Source organism: Pieris rapae, chromosome Z (assembly GCF_905147795.1).
Source record: "Pieris rapae chromosome Z, ilPieRapa1.1, whole genome shotgun sequence".
NCBI lineage: Eukaryota > Metazoa > Arthropoda > Insecta > Lepidoptera > Pieridae > Pieris > Pieris rapae.
Window position 1 is genome coordinate 10697177 of NC_059534.1, and position 19594 is coordinate 10716770.

The window sequence follows — 19594 nt, forward strand, 5'->3', positions numbered from 1 at the left end:
GATAAATTTTGTTTCATTTTGTCCTGCTTTAGCTGGTGTACCCTAAGAATATAATACAGTAATAATGTATGTTATGTTTAATATGTTATAATTCGAAATATCTGGTTTAGTTATTTTAGTAAGAAGTCCTGCCTGTCCTATTTTCTAAGGCATTATATTAGAAATAAAGTACGTTCTAAACGCATACAAATATATTATATAAAATTTCATGGCAATAAATGAAATAATAATATGGCATACATATCAAGTGGCGTTTAACTTTAATGCTAAAATTCGAGAATTAACTATAAAAACTGCGATTTTTTAATCGTATCTGGTCCTATTAGAAGTCCTATCCTAATAAGACTTCAAGCTACCTTTACATATAAAGTTGATCTAGATAGTTTTAATACTTACATACGAATACTAATGTATCAATACATTGATAACTTGTATACGGGCAGTTAATAAAGTTAGCGATTATGTAGTTGATAAAAGGGCCTGGGACCAGTGCTGGGCAGGCTACTTCTAATTAATTTGCTTTATTTGTTTTAAAATAAGTATTGTTTTATGATTTGCTTTTTTAAAAGAGTACCGAGGGTTTTTTTATGCTGGCTTTTTCTCTCGCCCTACACCCTCTGTCTTATTCGCCGATGAGTATACCTACTCATTGGCAAATAAGAGCCTTGCCTACAGGTTCAAATTTAATGAGGTGGAATAAGTGATACCTTGATGATCTTATGTACCAAAATAAACGTATTTTATTTTATTTGTAATGGTAGTTGATTTGTTTTTAGTGACAAAATTTAGATCTTAGTGGCGCCTAAGTGGAATTATCAGTGCAAACAGCGATACGATGTTTTTGGTACAACTGTTGTCCAGAGGCATAATGTGCCTTCTATTTAGATAATGTTTAATCAATTATATGAAATGTATGACGATGAAACTTATGACATGTAACTTAATGCTCGTATAGTGAAAATAACCATGGAGTGGTAAACAGAGTTTAGAGTCTAAACCCATGTTAACTCTTAGTTGTGACGTACGGCAGCGTTAGAAGTAAATAGGTCACTCGCGCTGCATCTGCCATTCAGAGCTGAAAGTGATCACTAAGCTGTGATTATATTGCAGTATGACGTAAAGCCGTAATACCGGCAGCAGTAAGACCAAGAACAACTTGTAAAGTATGTAACTTCAATCTTCTACATTGCAGAAAATATGAGTGGAGAAGGAAAAGTCTGTGCGATTGACCACTCTGGGTTGTGGAATTTGGACTTTTTCCATCATTAATTTCAATTATTAACAAGAGCACAACACAGTCATCATCATTACATTATGTGATGATTATCCCATTGAGATGATCGGTTGACATTAAGTCCCATTACTAGATAACAAATTCGGAATTCAATCGACTATGGTGATTCAGTAGAGATATACATGATTCCATAAGTTTCACTGTTGGTAGCTTAGTTCGTGAGCCACCCACATATCCAGCTCTTTAATCTTAAGGCAAGCAGCAACTGTCAGCTTGTCAACTGATTGAGTTGACCCGCTTCCACTATCGCCACCGTCTTCGAAGTCAATGGTTTCACGACTCAACGAGGGTTCGTTCTTCAATTCAAAAGTTAATTAAATTTAAAAAAGGAATTTAAATGTACCAATAAAGGAAGCGGTATATGCAAGCAGTTTTATACCCGTACACGTCGTTGTATGATGTTTCGTGTATTTTGCGCAGCGGTATTTCCAGGTATTCCTCATTCGAAAATTGTTCGAATTTTAATTTAAACCTACTGCAGTTTCATAAAAACAAATTCTGTAAAGAAAAGATTGAATTTGAGTTAAAATTAATACGGCTTTTGAATACAACTTATGAGTTCGAATTCACACCGACCCATTGATAATGGAATCTGTAAATTCTGGCTATAGATTTTTCACAACAATAAAGGTTAGAGATAAGGTATATTTTGACTCTTTTGTACACCTCAATTTCTGTAATTCAGTCAATTTACTGAAGCTAATAATTATCATATCAAATTGTACTTTAAAATTTTGAGGCCTCATACGGAGTTATTCTGTCATCCGTAGGCACTGGCTGATAGGTTTCTATACATTACTAGCTGCCTCCACGTTTCTCCTTAATGAGATCTTAGCCTACCTTTTCAGTATATACCAACATGAAACATTTTGCTATGATACCCCAGAGACTGTTCGGCTTTCCGGAATGAAAACTCGTAGGGTTGTTCTGTGAATTTTTCTCTATATAAACCTAAGAGGTCATGTCATAAGTTTTAATTTATAAATAAAAATAGGCATTGATCGTAGAGGGGTAAAAATGAAGGGTTGTATGTTTTTTTGTTTTTATGTCATAAAAATAATCATAAAAGTAAAAATGTTTTTTTGGGGTGACACCCCTTCTCACTGAATGTGCATAAAAAATCATTTTTAAGAATAATCAGCCATTTTGGAGGAGTATAGGAACGGACATTGTTACACGAGAAATATATATATAAGATATAACCAAGTGTGTTTTTATCACATCCTTGACGATGCCAATATCGTACAATTAATGAAATATAGGCATTGGTGATGATGATGAGTTATATCCAAACGAAATTCTACATATGTGACACACATACCCGATCATTATTAATACTATTAAATAATAAAAGGATAGATTAAAGGATAATGGGAGTTTGGGTCATGGTTCATTATCTTTGGCTTAGGGATTCGTTTCATCTAAGACTAGCTCTCTGCAGTATTTCCTTTATAATGTTATTTATTAAGAGATTTGTTGATAATGAGAAATGTATATCAAATTTTATAAGATATTTACCTAAACGCAGTTACGGCTAGAATGTAGACTACATTCTAGCCGTAACTGCCGAAATGTGAAAATTTCTTAGGAAAAATTTTTCAGAATCAATTTAATCTGAAAAGTGATTTAGAAAAAAAATCTAGATTTCCTAGTAACATTATATTCTTCATCAATTTCTGAAGGCAAGGGTGATACTGAAATTAAAATTATTATTGTTAAGAAAAAAAACGAATTTTTTATTTCATTGTGAAGACCTGACAAATTTTAAAACACTATTTATAAATACTCTAGTATTACAATATTGTTATATGCATCCAATCGTGTAAAATTATATAATCACTATAATGTAATAAGATGGATAGATTTCACTTACTAAACCAATTAAACTGTCTTGCCTCAAGTAGCTATTAATTTGTCCTTCCACTGTCAGGAACTGGTAAGCAAATACATTGTGTACTTGAAAAGGCAACCTTAAACTAATTCAGGCATAATTAATGAAAATGATGATATGAAGCAATCTTTAGGCTTCTTCGAACCGAATTCGTATTCTTCGAATTTTATTTAAGTTTTAAGATTATATTATGATAATTGTATACATAATATGCCAAGTTGTGTGAAAATTTATGAATTATAATTAATAGTAGACAATAATAAGATAGAATTCACCAATTCAAAATGGTATTGAAGTTACATATCAGAATGAGCCTAGTAGACTAAGGGCCTGTTTCACAATGTATGGATAAAGTACCAAAAGCTATCCAACACATAAATTATTCGAAAGATAAAAGTTCCGAATAAGATACATCGCGTTTCATGACGAATAGCGCTATCTGACAGGCGTGAAACGCAACAATAGTGTTTCTCCTAACAATAAGTAATAAATAGCTTTATTGGAACTTATCCGGACATTGTGAAACAGACCCTAAATCTAGGACGGCTAATGGCGACGTGTATCTCGTTCGTAGTTTCTCATGTATATAAAATACATTTTTTTAATGAGAAATAAAGTTATTTTAACACTTGGATAAAAAATAAAGTACCGATAAAAATACAGATTTATACATTTTATACCTTGGATTTCAAAAGTTTTCGATAATGAGAATACGGTATTAATTCCTTATTGGGTGCGTGTAAAATTATTTTTTCGAATTTATTAAATTCATAGTTATGGTCGAATGGTTATGTCGTTATTTATTTAGGAACATTAGTACCTATCGATAAATAACGACAGCGTATATCAAGCACAGTCAGATTATCAGTAAGCCTATAAAAAATGATCAAAGAAAGAGAAATCTTACGCTGAAAGCAAAGGTTGTCCGGAAACAGAAGCAATAATAAAACATTCATACTTTTTTCATGTGAATCCACTTATACTAAAAATTATAGTAAATGTACTATTGGGATTATAAGAAAAACCAAAAAACATTTTATTATTTATTTCTCTACATGTTAAGGCTATTGCCAACATAATATTCAAGTTTTGAAACATCGACTGTATGTACTACTTATATAATCGTTGATTACATATTTCACGTCAAATCTACGGTACATCGAACTAAAAGTGCCATTTTTAATGACTCTACTAATTGATATAGAATTTTCACAAAGGACATTTAAACATCATTATGTTTTGTATCGGCCTCGGGAAAATCAACAAATTAACGATGTCGGATAACTATCTGTCCTACTGGACAGTTCCATATTTGTTAATGATTTATACAGTTATAAAAGCTTTCCAAATTTAAAGTCTACTAACTTTAAAGCCTTCCACGTAAGCTTCACTCTTTTGAACTAGTTTTTTTGCAGTTGTTATTTCTTGCAACTGCATCGGCGTGATACAATGCACAACGGTTGCAGATTTTTGTTTGCAATGTGAAGGAAATCTTTGGCTTGCCATTACGAATAGTATTTAAATAATTAACTAGGCTATGTAAGTCATCATAGTTTCTTATAGACACTATATTTGATTTGTGACTTGTCCAACTATTATTTCACATTCGTAATACTTAAAGATTCGGAATGGGTAAAATGTTTAAACGTCTTTCGTGATAAAACTTCTCTTAACATTTATAATTTGCAACACCAAGTTTAATTATACATGTTTGATTATGACATCGATTATAGATCAATATATGGAAAGATAGAAGTGATACATTATAAAATAATCACCCTTTGGAAAGTTAGACGTAAAAGAAGCTAAGCTCTAGTACGAAATTATAAATCTACAAGTATAGTGAGTATAAAAACAATAAAATTTCAATAGAATAAAAAAATGTATTGTCACTTCAATCTTGAAAAAACAGTCCATAGAGTAGAAAATGTTGTAGAGTATTGACTTTTATAAATATTGGTCGATTTGTTCATTAGTAAGCAAGAAGGTTGAATATCCCTTTTTGGTCATCGCCCTACTGTTATTCTCAAATTTAAAGTTTTAAACATTAAGTAGTCTTAATAATACCGGAAGTATAAAAACTGGATTTTAAACACATATATGTATCATTCTTAATTCCGGGCGTACAATTGTTTCCGTTTTACTCCTTCATATGCTACATTATGTTTTAAATATTGTTTGATGATTTGCTTTTTTAAAAGAGTACCGAGAGTTTTTTACGCCGGCTTTTTCTCTCGGCCTACACCCTCTGTCTTTGCCGATGAGTAGGGATGCCTACAAGTTTGAATTGATTGACGTGGAATAAGTGATACCTAGAAGATCTTATGTTCCAAAATAAACGTATTTTATTTTATTTTTTTTTAACTTATGTACACATTTAAAAATAAATGCGTTATAATTATATTTTATATAAAATAATGTGAAAACGTTACATGATATCTATTTCCGCTTAGAAGGACAACTGAATTGTTTAAAGTCGCAATAAGTATCGCAATACAGAGAGGAGATTCTGCCAGTGTTAAAGGTAAACTGCCATAGAGAACAATTTTTTTAAATATGTTTTAATTTACTATTTAATCATTTTTATTTATTTTTTAGTACTCTAATGGAAATTGTAAGATAAGTGGTTTTGTTAAAAGGGTGCAATGGGGTCGAGTTTATATTCCGAATAAGTAAATGTTTTAAATGGGCATTGGGACGAAGTAATTGGTAATTACAAAGTGGGTATAGGATGGACGGATTTGTTGCATAAAAAAATACTTCTTGCTGACTAATGATTATCGTGTTAATCTAGGATACATTTAGTATAAGTGTATAAGACTGATTTCAATTTTTTAGCTCTGAAGATATGCCACAACCTTAGAGAAAATTTTGTTAAAAAATAAACGTATCGTAAATATTGTATATGCAAGGTAAATCTTTATAGAATAAAGGTATAGAATTTTAGGAGATCACAACATCGATATGACTACATACATCTTTATATTTATATGTAAAATTACAGTGATAAAACCTTCTTCACTCAGTGCATGATGGTACCATCTACTATAAAAAATCGTTGAGCAACACTGTAACTTTCCACATGTGTACAATAATATATTTTAAATATCTTAAAACTATATCTCACTTTCTGGACAACTTTATTAGGTACCTACTCTAATAATTATAAATCCATAATTACACCTAAAAGGTAGTTACCACCACAGATCTTGACAATCAAATGAAACACTCTCAGTGTTCTCCATAAAGTGACTTAAACTTATTGACACTGTTTTGAAATAGTTCAGTGTTGGTTTATAGTATTGACAAGAATGAAGGCTGAGAGAATAGGAAATTGAATAAAATTATAGATAGACAATATGATAAAGACTCTTACTTCACGCTTAGCTCAATCTTTGTCACTGATAAATTAATATTGGTTCGATGCTGTGATTTATTCATTGTTATGTTAATTTGTAATTGGTAATATGTAAAATCGTTTAAAGACTTTGTCTTATTGAATTTTGAATCCATAGTAAAATGTAACAAAATGTTTGCTACACTATTTACATTTCCTTCCAATACTTTTTGGTTTCACCCTTCATATTAATTTTAAAATAAATATAAAATATTTATTTTCCTTTTTACACTAACACTTACCGCGACCTAATTAAAAATATCGCACCTACGATTCCCTCAAGATTTCAAGGATGAAAATAGTAATTGAGTAGAAAAGGCGAATTGCACATATATATATATTTATACATTATACAATAACATGCGTAGTTATACATTAGTCAATAGTTTTGTGATGATGCAACTCAACATGATTTATGAATTTTTCAACAGATTCGGAAAAGCGACACATATGTATATCATAATGGCGATAATATAAGTAAAAAGCCATGTAGCGATGATTCCATACAATGAAGATGTCGAGCGGTTAATGTCATCTGAAGTTTCCGAAATTACCAATTGTTTAACAAAGTTTATAGTAATTTAATTCTTTATGAGCGTCCGGTAAACAGTTGTTGCTGAAATTAACCACAAAATTAAAATTAATTTACGCGAATTAAACAATTACGCAAAATCAAAATTCGAACGCTACGCTCTAAATTTAAAATTCAAATTCTACGTTTAGAAGATTTAAGGGAAGTACTTACCGCCATAATTTACTAAAGGCAATCCCTACCATTTCCCGGAAGCAGCATTGATGCTTTAATTAACTTTACTGTCTATCTACGTACACTACGGTATTCTAAAACGCTCGAATGTGGATTGAAGCTAAAAAGAAACATAAATGAAATAGATTTAGAAAATAGTTTGAAAATAAACGATTTGTTCCAAATTTAAATCTTGAAGGATCGTTAACATCACATGATTCAGTCATTGTCCTAATTTTAGTTATAAAGAAATAACAAGATAGAATAAAACATATTTAAGACTGGTTAAAAGATCGCTATAAATTAGATCATTCAAATCAAACATTTTGTTATGAGACAATAATTAATCATTAAATTAAATTGGATTTCCAATTTACGACACTTTATTTTTTTCAAAATGCCCATTCAGGACCTATAAGGATTAACCCGGAAATAACATTATCTCGCCAACGTAAGCCTTACTGCGTTAATCTTAAATAGCGCTATTTGAAAGATAATCTGACAGTTGGCAAGTATCTGTTGCATATTTCACAGAATCAAGGATGATAAAAATTGGTATTGTTACACCCTTGATTAATTGATTAAAGTATACTGTCTCTTTTCATCACAATGTTAACACAATTTAACAGAAAGAGATCAAAGAGAACATTAGTTAAAAGGTACAATTAGACAGATTTAGATTTTATTTTGCATTAGTGGGTAATACTGTTATATAATATTTTACTAAGGTTTATTCATAATGAGCTAGACGTTTGAAATAAGCAAGATAATGATGTAATTTACGCTTACTAATGTCTCATTTATTGCGATCTAAAATCCAGATGATGTTTAATTTAAACATGGTTTGAGCGTTACATTTGATTTTTTTATTATTAAGATATAATATTACAATATTCTATCACAGATCCATCCCTGATATTTAAAAATTTGTTATTAATTTAGAATTTCCTCAACTTCTACGTTTCATACCAGTGTCTTCCCAAAATAAATGAATTAAATCTTAATGTAAATAAAATTTAAATGAGAAGAAAGTTGGAAGAGTAGAAGGGAGAAAGAAGATTGTGTGAAATGCAAAAAATTTACATTAACAACATCAACAGTAACTAATGTCTAGGAAAATTTACAAATTATTAAATTTTACAAATATAGGAAATATTAATTTAACATGTCCAGGAATGCCTTATAGGCATGGACTTAATAAATATAAAGCTTTGTTTAAAAATACAAAATTATTTAATTTCTTCTCAATTTTTTGCGTAAAAGTTAGCCGCCTTATTCAGATGAATTTTAAGAGTTTATTAAAAAAAACTGTTCTGTCTCTTACAGCGTAAACATCATCGAATATGAGTGAGTGAAAAATAAATTATTTATGAATAAGAGGCTTTATAGTTGTTTCCGCTATTCCTGCACATTTCAAATTGTACATAAAATATGGATCAGGCATTTTAGAAAGAACGGCCCAGTTCAAACTGTAGCTAATGTCCAGTTTTCACAGCTCGTTATTTGTAAAAGCAAACAAGAAGTAAACTGATCACTCTTCTGTGTCTGTCATGAGTTTATGCAGACGGATTTTATTAAAATTTTGCCATAAGCTGTTTTAGTTTTTGTCCTTTGTACCATCAGAATTGAAATCAATTGAAAAAGAACTCGTAAGATTTCTTTCATGTTTATTAAAATTAATTTGCCATATTTATAAATATAATTTAAAGCTTTGCTTCGTTCTTTTGTATTTTGTGTTGTTTTACTGGATGGACAATGAATTGAGAGAAAAACTCTCTTCTCACCAGCTCAGTCACCAGTTTGTCTAATGGGCCCCATGGTCATTAGGTGTCATGTGGAGCGTCTGACGATACAAAGGCATATGATTCACAACAAACACAGATATTTGATTAATCGATTTACTTCTAATGTAAATCAGTGACAAACACATTAAGGGAAGGAAACTTCCTCGTCAATACGTTGGTAGAATGACGGAGAGAATTGTAAGTGGAATTCACATTGCCTTGGAACCAACTGTTGCGCGTGCGGCGGGGGCTGCTAGTGGCAGAGTGGTTGGGAAAGAGCCTTACCATATGAGAGAGGATTCCTGATCCCTGCGATCCTCTTTGGGATCCACCTTGAGACGCCGGGCCCGAAGGTCTACGGCAGGATGCGTTGGCAAGGAAAGGGACACTGGACGATGTGTTCGGCATAGATCCACCCTGAATGGAGATTATCAAAAATATTTATTTACTGATTTTATATCTACTTTTTGCTTACACGAGTACTCGTATATAATATAATAATACATTTTAAATGGATTTAAGTTTCAGGCTTATTAAAATAATAAAAGGTAGATAGTATTTAGTTGAAGAAACACTTATTAAACAAAGAAATAGGTATGATACTCACGATCATGCTCCGTGCAAGCTGCGCGGAAGAACAGATAGCAGCAGTGAATGAGACAGCGATACATTTTTTTATTATTTGCTTGAATTAGCGATATTCCTGTTTGCGAGGGTACTAAGGTACTACGTTAAGGTAGAATTCGCAGTAAGACAATCTACAGACAAGTTTAAATATTTATTTGGTGTGGTGGCTGGTAAGTGTCGTGATAGAATTGTGTGCCAGAAATTTGTTACCCTAAAGTGAGGAAATCAGCGATTCTTTTGTTACCTGCGAAGTCTACCTTGAGTCAAGGTGAAACTTGCCTTTGTCAACAACTTGTAAACCATTAGGGACGCTTCCCAGAACTTTTTAAATGAAATTTTGAATTTGCTATACTTATACGTATTTGCCAAATACGAGCCAATTTGATGTTAATTAGGCATCAACAAGTTTTCGCTGATGACAGAAATTAGCAAATGGCGCAGATAGGAGGAGCTACCTTCAACATAGACTTACAACGCGGTGCGACAACATGCATCACGATCCAGTCATTATCTTTAACATGCATCACAGATTGATGTGAGTTATTTTTCTTCACGTAGGAATAGGTGGCATGTTCATGGAAGTGAGTGGGAGATAGACAACGCTTTATGAGTACGCCAGCGAACGTGCAGTGACATGTTAAATGATGATGATCATGAGCCGACCCAAGTCTGTGTAGGGACAAGAACCAATCAGGCTACATTAATCACAAGCCGTTCGACATTCAGTAGGACTCAGGGCCACGCTGAAGAGATACTCGGAGAATCACAACTTACGCCAACTCTCGAAGTTGATGGCACAGATAAGCTGGAACCAGAGCCTCGCCCTCTTGGGTGACGGGCATGCTAGAATACAATACATATTTATAGACAATTATATTGGTGCATGGTAACAAATCCTGCTTCCTGTTAAATTCATTAATGTCTTGTTTATGGGTAGATTGTGATATTGATGTGTCGCGTGCATCTGTCATGGCAATGTGGGACCACTTACAGTTGGCGGTGACAGGTTTGCAGTGGATAAACGACGTTCTTGTGGTCCGATGCTTGAGTGACGCCGACTCGGAAGACCAGCAGTGCCACCGGGTGTACCTCCAGGGGAGGAAGCGCAAGATGGCGCAATGCGTATCTTGGGTGTCATAAGTGTGTTGTCAGATAAACGACGATTGGGTAAAATACTTGTGACGCGCAAGAAATTCCCGTCATTGTTCGTTGAGTTATTCGAGCCAAAGATCCACTGACCTAGTCCTGATAAAATGTTAACAGTTTAATATTTTTGTATTTAATAAATGAAATATAGTTTGTTAAAAATTTACTTTTTTTTATTTATTACTTTATAAAATACTTACGACTCCGTAACGCGTTCACACTTCCTGACACACTTGCAGGTTGTGAAACAGTAGCTGCCGAACCCCTCCGAACCATGTTCTCAGCACTTGAAGTCTTGCGTTGCTCCACTCTCAAATTGGGAATGTTAAATGGTGGGGCCGGTACATTTTCCGTGCTCATTTGTCGAATCTTACGTCGGTTGCTTCCTGGCGCCGAAGCACCTTCCGTTTTAAGTCTGTGACGCTGGTATCGCTCAATGTTTTCCAACATGTCATATAAGATCTGAACAATCAATATCATATAATTAACGCCCATGAAGAGGTCTAAAGCATACATTTTTATATTTACTAGGTAGGCTAAGAAAATTCTAAATACTGTATATTTGTTTAATATGTTTAATGTAGTTACATGAATAAAATTTAAATAAATTAAACACTTTGATCACAAAAAAGAAGTTATTAATAAATTTCTAAATCTTTATACTGATAAATAACTACACTAAAATTGAGCAGCAATATACTTATGCGATCTAAAGCAGAAACAAAATTTACCTCGATTAGATTGTTGAATTGATCAACATTCAAATTGGGATTCACAGATTGCGGCGCCAGTTTAGGTATTAACTCTGTCGCCATTACATCGCTAGTTAAACCGAATTTTTCTTCTGTCATGATGGCTTTATAAAGCCCTGTAACAAATGAGATTGGATAGAAAATAAATTCATTCCCAAGCCGGCTGACCGGCCAAGGGGGTTGTCGTCACTCTCCCTTTAATCTTAGAAACGATTTGATATTTCAATAACATTTACACACAAACACTCAAAACCCAATCGAAAATAAGAGACTTTATATGGCCTGAATTCTATATCATAGAGAACACTGGAAAAGGGAACAGAAGAAGACAGAGCAAGAGTGGGGCAGACGATATAAAGAGAATATATAATAGGAGACACGACTTGGACAAGAAGAGCAGACATTAGAAAAGAATGGAAGGAGCTGGAAGAGGCCTATGTTTTTCTGGGTGTCAGCAGTGAAGGCATAATAATAATTTCATACATAATTCGCAATTCGCAATTAATTCGCAAAGACACGTAGTCTAAAATATTCGCTTAGCATAATTAAGACAGAAAGAAGTTTTAGATAGTATAAGAGCATTATCAAGACAGAAAGAAGATTCAAAGAAGGTAAGCGTCAAATAGATGTTTGAATAAGATTTACTAACTGACTATGCGGTTGATTACATCTGGGTCGCCCAATTTCATGTTAAGTATTGTAGGTACCACGTAATTTAGAATGCTATTACTGTCCAAACGAGGAAGAATTTTCTCAAACACTCCTAGCACAAGGTTAATAATTTTTACATCCCCAGCATTTTTGTCCAACAAATTCTTGACTTTGACAACAACGGACTCACTCATGATATCATCTGGTATTACATCAGACACATTTTGCAATGCGATCAACGCCGCGATCTGAAAATAACGTTAACATTAACAACAGTTTAATACGTAACTGATAACTACTGTTGTGCGAGCCAAGGTAAATATACACTAAAAGTACAATTTGCTCACTAAGGCTTTCTCAGTTTTATAAGCGTGGTTATTTCTACATCGTCGGAGTTACACCCCGAGAATATAGATGTAACAGATTTAAATGAATAACAAACCTGAATTTGGTACAAATTGCAATCCAGCGAGTTGAAAAGCAACGGAATTAAGTCATTTAACGCAACTTCCTGGGTGCATTTCTTTGTTAAAATATGTAAATTCTCCAAAAGTACAACCGTTATTGGTATTGCCCTTGGTGAATAAATTACCTTTCTAAAATATAAAAAAATTGGTTATTCAACGTAAAGTAACGTTATTTATGTATCTATGCGTTACCTAATGAAGAAATATAAGATACTAATACATAACTTATTATAATATCTCTAAATATATTATAGTATAATATTTCACAATAAAGTTAGACATTATTTATTTTTTTATTTATTTGGAAACAAAACGGATACAGCTTTACAATAAAAATAAAGTTAAAAATAAAACATAAAATAAACACATTAGATGTATCCATAATAGGTTTCACTTATATACTTATATTTCACTTATATATTATTATATTTAATATATTAAATAGGTTGGTCTAATATCAAATATTACTTAATATCGAAAGGATTTAGTTAAAGCGCTTTTAAATATAAAAGGACAGGATTTTCCTGCACAGTTCTTGATGGAAAGTAAAATACAGGCTAACTTGGTAAGACACCAGCCTAAAATATTATATGTATTAACTTTTTTCTTAAATGTTATAATTTTCAGAAGACTTTCTATTCTAGCGAAACAAGAAGTGCGAGCACTCGAAACGTCAACTAAAAATGGAATCTATAACTTTTTTAATTTAAATGAAGGGACTGCAGATATTTAAATCTCTACTTTGATCAAAGTAATCCATTGTTTTGGATTGTTCTGTTATTAATATCACGATGTGAAAATTTACGGCGCTCGAAGTGACGTTGAATTTAACAATGAATATAACTTTACATTCTGTAATCACAAACGTGTTGGTACTTTCTGAATAATGTTTTAATATAGTTATCATATAATAATAATAATCATGTATTTTCTCACAAAAACTTCATACATTTAATTATTATTATTAACAATACAAGTTGTTTTTGTGCTCAAAAACAACTTGCAGTTATTTATAAATAAATGTTTTTCTTTCTTCTATTGAGAGAAATGCTTGTTTATTATTGTTAAAGTCCAATTTATAACTAAGTTAAAACAGTTCCTTAAAATACTGCATTCAGTTTTTTAAGCTTATAAATGAGAACCAAAGAAACATCCAGTTATAATATCGTATACCTGACAGTAGGGTAGATCACTTCAGCAAATTCCTCTGGTGTACTTTCATTGATAAGCCAAAAGGTTGGTTTAAGTACAGACGGAATCATGTCTGACATTTTGAATTCGCCTTGTAGGACTGGCCAAACGTTCTGCCAACGCAGTTTCTGAAACGCGTTTGGATGGTGTACAAATACTACATAACCAAATATCATTACAGGACACTTAGATAAATATTTAACAGTTACACATTTTTATATGGGTTTTATTTACTTTAAATATATACGTGTAATATATATGTATCAAGATGAGAATATTTTTTTTGTATTTTACACACTTTGGCTTGAATGAAAAATTAATATATTTTTAATTAAAACTAAACAAACAAATTTCGCAAGCTGTATATATTGTTTATAGTATTGTCTTTTATAAACATAACTTTTACACATTACACACAGAAAAACACCTTTTTAACGGATTAAAGTTATGTATTATTGTAAACTAATAATTATTTAAACATAATTTTAAATTTAACCGACGTTTCGCTTGTTTCACAGCGTGCGTGGTCACCAATTATTGGTCATTGGTCGTGGTAATTATAAGTTTACAATAATACATAATTTTAATTCGTTAAAAGTTAAAAATATTTAAAGAAGTTTTCCTTTAAATACATTTAAATGTATATATTGTTTTCATATATTCACAATCTACGTTATGTTGTGAACAGAAGTTGTGCTAATTTCTGCAACGGCAGAACACCGAACATACAAAGCCGCGGAGACAATATTGGCGGAAATCGCAAAGCATTGAAAAATCAACATTTTCAAACACACAAGTTTTAAATTCTTCTATTTTCGCAAAGCTTTCAAACTGTACACAAACAACTGTATCAGGGTCAAGTTCAACTTCTACACAATTTTTAGAAACACAAAAGCCTGATTTTTGACCTTTGATCTACACTGAGACATGCTTTGAGAACTAAACTTTTGTGTGATTTTCTGAACTAAACAAATGTGTGTTGTTAAGATATTGAAATGGATAGGATACTTCTGAATAAATGTATAATTGAATTCATTGAACGCAAGTAGAAGATTCAGGTTGGAGTGGGATTCCAAGAGATCATCGAAGAGATAATGTGAAGACATGTCATAAAATAGTGTGTAATGTTCGCGTAACTGTAGTAATTATTGACAGTATTTTGTGTGTGGTAATTTGTGTATTGCACATAATTTGGGTGTGTCGTGTACTTAAATTCTCGTTCATTTATTAAAAACAAACCCTAGAAGAGATTTAGGGAATGTAATATTAACATTAATTTGTTCATTTATTATGCAGATTCCGATATCCATCATGAATTACAGTTAATATTCAGGTGCCATAATGTCCGGCTTAGCTAAATCCTCTATTGTAAGAAAATATACTATGTATATATTCGTATGTAGCTTTGCTCTTCATATATCTATATGTATTTACGTTATTATGTTCACGAAGAGACTTTTTCTTCGTATTGGAACTGTTCCGATACTTTCTCCTACCTTCTCAAAAACACGCATTTTATATGTATGTGTGACCCATTGATTCCTAATCGTTCTGAAATATGTGTTATTATTACTAACTAAATGAAAACCTAAGGTATAATCTAAGTTGGTAATTTTTCAAATTAAAGAAGCATGTCGCTTGGCAATATCACTACCGAAATAATATTTCTTAATAAAAGTTAACTCTAAAGATTTATCAAGGCCATAATATTCTTAAAATAGTTTTTAACGTTCTCTTTTTAAAGGTGAAATGTATATAATGAAACATAATTGGATTGCTTTTATCGTTATAAAATTGACTAATTAAGATTTTATATGGGCTCACAAAGAAAGAAATAAGACCAAAGTGTCTCCTTTTAATAAAGACTGTAATAGACTTTCTTGTGCTAATTATCTTAATTAATAAATTAAGTTAAACTTTAATTTTTTATTAGTCTTAAGTTAGGCTAGCCCAAAGTTGTCTCGGTCAAGCGTCAAAAGGTGCGTCCACACAAAGCGAGCAGCCTCGCGCGGCATATTCCTCGTTCTGTGTGGACGCGTCTAATTTTTTATAAATAAATATCTCACAAAACGCGTATTTTCATACTGTTCTATGCTGGTTTTTAAGTTTAAAAAGTCAATAAATAATAGTGTTTATAAGTTTGTTTTAATATTTACAAGTACTATGTAATCACTATTCCTATATCAACTTTGGAATAGTCGTCATTTTATAGATATAACAATATTGGCAAATCGAACAAGCCACATTTATTTACGGGCTTAAATTGATTTAAGTTTGACAGTCGTTAATTTATATCGACGTTTAACGGCGGCTGACAACGCCATTGCTCCTAAATATATAATCGACTCCAAAATGGACTAAGCTGTCCAAAACAATATATATTATTTAATTTTTTTAGATAATAAAATCTTTTAAATACATAGTTAATGTTATATACTTTTCTAAGGAAGTGAGATTCTATTAATTTTAATTATAGCTGCATTCAGACGTTTCAATCGGTCGGAGCTTATTTTAATAATAACGAAAGTTTCGTCATTGTCCGGGTTTATTTAAGTCAATTCAATATAGCGCATAGCAAATCAAATACCTTTTCTTTATATGATAGCGAATTACACCTTACCTTTGGAATGTAGGGAAGTGACGATGGCAATTGATCGACGTAGTACTCGCATCTTGCACTAGCTGCCTTGTGAATCGCCACATCCAAGGCCTCTAGAGCTTGTACTGGCGGTTCGTTTGCGCATCTAAACAGAGCAAGAGGTTATATTCAAAGCGGCAGATTCAGAGATATTTATTGCAAAATATCGCTCCCTTATGCCGAGGCCCTTACCCGTAGTGGGGTCCATAATGATTTATGATTTTGATTTTTTTATACTTAATAACATTGAAATTACACAGTATGCATTATTTGGAATGAGTTTAGTAAGTTTTAAAATATATCGGAAACGACTCATTAGTCTACTACTGTACTAGCATAGTAGCAATATATTTTAGTTTTTATATATCTTAGTTTTTGTGAATAGACATATAACCAAAGGCCAAAATAGACGTAGAAATATGTCTACTATGCCCTACGGTGGCCCGAATTCAAATATTTACTATCACGCGAAGTATTTAGGTAAGATTCAGTGTCGACACTAAAACAAAAGAGTGTGTGTACTTATGTACACGCGTTAGAAGTTGGCGTGGCCTTCTTTGGCGTATGTAAAAAAATAACTAAAATAGTAGTGATTAACGATTTTTTTTATTATTATTTACTCCACGCCCCTGGAAGGTCCAGGGACTTCAGTCTCACAAATATAAAAAAAAAACATACGTTTCATTGCTTCCAATACACTGTTTCACGAATGACGTGTTACGCGTCGGGAAATACGCCTCGGCTACATCGGGAATATTTCTATTTACAATATTTATCGGTGAGCCGGGGTGCAATTCCTCGCGAGACCCGCTCTTTCGGTCTTGTTGCCGCTGTTATATATTCAATAATATTTTCGCAGAACCCTTTTGCGGCACTCTTCCAGGCTCCGGCGGATTTTGGCTACCTGGGGATCGAGAGATCGTCCACTCACAATAGCATCTAGTGCTGACCTAAAATCACTGTATATTTTAGCGTCACGCTTGTTTTTATCTACGTGGCTAGTCGCGTCTTCTTGCTATTTATTTCCATTCCATCTTTCCACTACGTCCAAGTGACACCCACTCCTACACTTGTTATGCTGCCGTCCGAATAGATTTGTGTGCCGCAGTGCATATTTTTTATTTTATATTATCGTTAATTAAAAATTATTGCATGCATTATTATATGCAATAATTTTTAATTAACGGTGTAAATACATACCAACAATAACCTCAAATCTATAAATACACTCAAAACAGTTTATTCAAATCAGTCTTATCACTAATATTCAATAAATATAGATATACTAATAAATTATGAGTAAATACTATCACCGTCGTATATAAAATTGATTTAATAAAAACACCAAAATAATTTTTATTTATTCACACTTTAATTGTTCTGTTACCAAACACGTGTTCTAAATATAAAAATACTAGCATATACAACCTGAACATAGTTATCGATTTCATGTCACCTAGAATTAACTTTACGATGTAGAGTTTAGGTGTCGGTGTGCGCGCGCATCGTAAAAATTCACTCTCATAATTTTTCTCCATCGCGCCAAATGAAATATAACTTCAATAAGAAATTAGTTGTGTAAAATTTTTACTTTGACCTCCAAATGGATTTTATGTAATCTGTATTTTTAAGCGAAAACGGAAATTGCTGAGATTAATTGCTCGCTATTTAAATTTTTTTGTTGCAATTTATGTAGAGGAATAACCTTACCTACCTACCTTTTTAACAAAGATGCTAATTAAAAAAAACGAAATTTGCCAAATTTTTAAAAGTTTTATAACTAATGAATTATAGTATGTACACATTAGTAGTCTTGCCCTATTGTTTTGCCTCGAATACTTTCGGCTAAGTGTATCTCGGTAAAAAAAATCGGTAATCGGGGTGACGTTTATGTCCTGAACGTCACCCCGATTACCGATTTTTTAGACTAATTATAGAAAATTCAGTTGTAATTTCACTTACGGCAAGTGTACCTAATATTTATTTTTACTGTTATAATTGTAATTTCTTGCACATGCATGCTTTGTGTTTTTGTATGTTGTGTTTAAGTGTAAAGGCAGAACACATTAATAAAACGCCAGTCGACGCATAGTGTTGTGCACATTACCGACCGACACCACGACACGCTTGCAATTTCAGAAATCATTTACTCTAGTCGCTATTTGTCTATAATAAAGGTGTATAATCGTTTGTTTATTGTGCTATTTATTAAATAACGTGTCAGGTGGAGATTTTGAAGAAGATTCCACTGAAGCATTTCCGAACCAATTCGACTTAGGGTCCATCAAAAAAAAGAGCGTACTAATTCCTAAAAGGCCGGCAACGCACTCACGAGCCCTCTGGAATTGACAGTGCCCATGGGAGGCGGTGTTAGCATTAGGTGAGCCAGCCGCCCTTTTGCCACCTATTCTATTAAAAAAAGATTGGATGGAATTTTGGGAGCATATATAATATATATGACCAAAATTGTCATAAAACTCTTTCGAATAGTAGATTTTCATTCTAAGACAGTTCATCTTCTAATTCCACTTCTGTATCTTCTTCTTCTGTTGTGTAATATGTCTGTATGGCTTCTCGTGTTGTCAAGAAGCACACTGCGCGAGGCGGGTCATGTCGGCTGGCGTGACCCACCATCGACAACATATCGATCTGGAATGTCAGGTTCGGGTGGCGTGTGCTCGCATGGAGTCACGTTGTATGCACAATGTGTGATTCTTGTTATAGAAAATAGTGCAACTTAATTCAACTTAACACAAGTCAGGTAAACGTGACGTTTTAATAATAATTTAATGAAATTAATGTGTGTCGTTGGTGTGCCTTTTTAAAATATATAAATTATTTGAAATGTAAATCAATTGAACTATTTTATAATAATACCACTGCTGATCCTATGAAATCTGTTTAATGCAAGATCCAGGTGCATTCAGGTCATTCTGTCTCTGGTACACGTTGACAAATTTCGGGTCTAAACATTAGATTAGATTTCCTTTACCGAACTAGGGAATCTTTAT

General features: G+C 32.5%; 1 protein-coding gene across 1 annotated transcript in view; it reads right to left on the reverse strand.

The window, feature by feature from the left end:
- Positions 1-9231: 9231 nt before the first annotated feature.
- Positions 9232-19594, reverse strand: part of LOC110997579 (SCY1-like protein 2) — a 71895-nt gene continuing 61532 nt past the window's right edge. The window contains exons 8-16 of the mRNA XM_022265815.2: positions 16566-16689; positions 13928-14073; positions 12730-12883; positions 12286-12535; positions 11616-11752; positions 11088-11346; positions 10730-10983; positions 10513-10581; positions 9232-9528 (exon numbers count right to left, since the gene is read on the reverse strand). Of these exons, the coding sequence (XP_022121507.2) occupies positions 9232-9528; positions 10513-10581; positions 10730-10983; positions 11088-11346; positions 11616-11752; positions 12286-12535; positions 12730-12883; positions 13928-14073; positions 16566-16689 (1690 nt within the window). The remainder of the gene's footprint in view (positions 9529-10512; positions 10582-10729; positions 10984-11087; positions 11347-11615; positions 11753-12285; positions 12536-12729; positions 12884-13927; positions 14074-16565; positions 16690-19594) is intronic.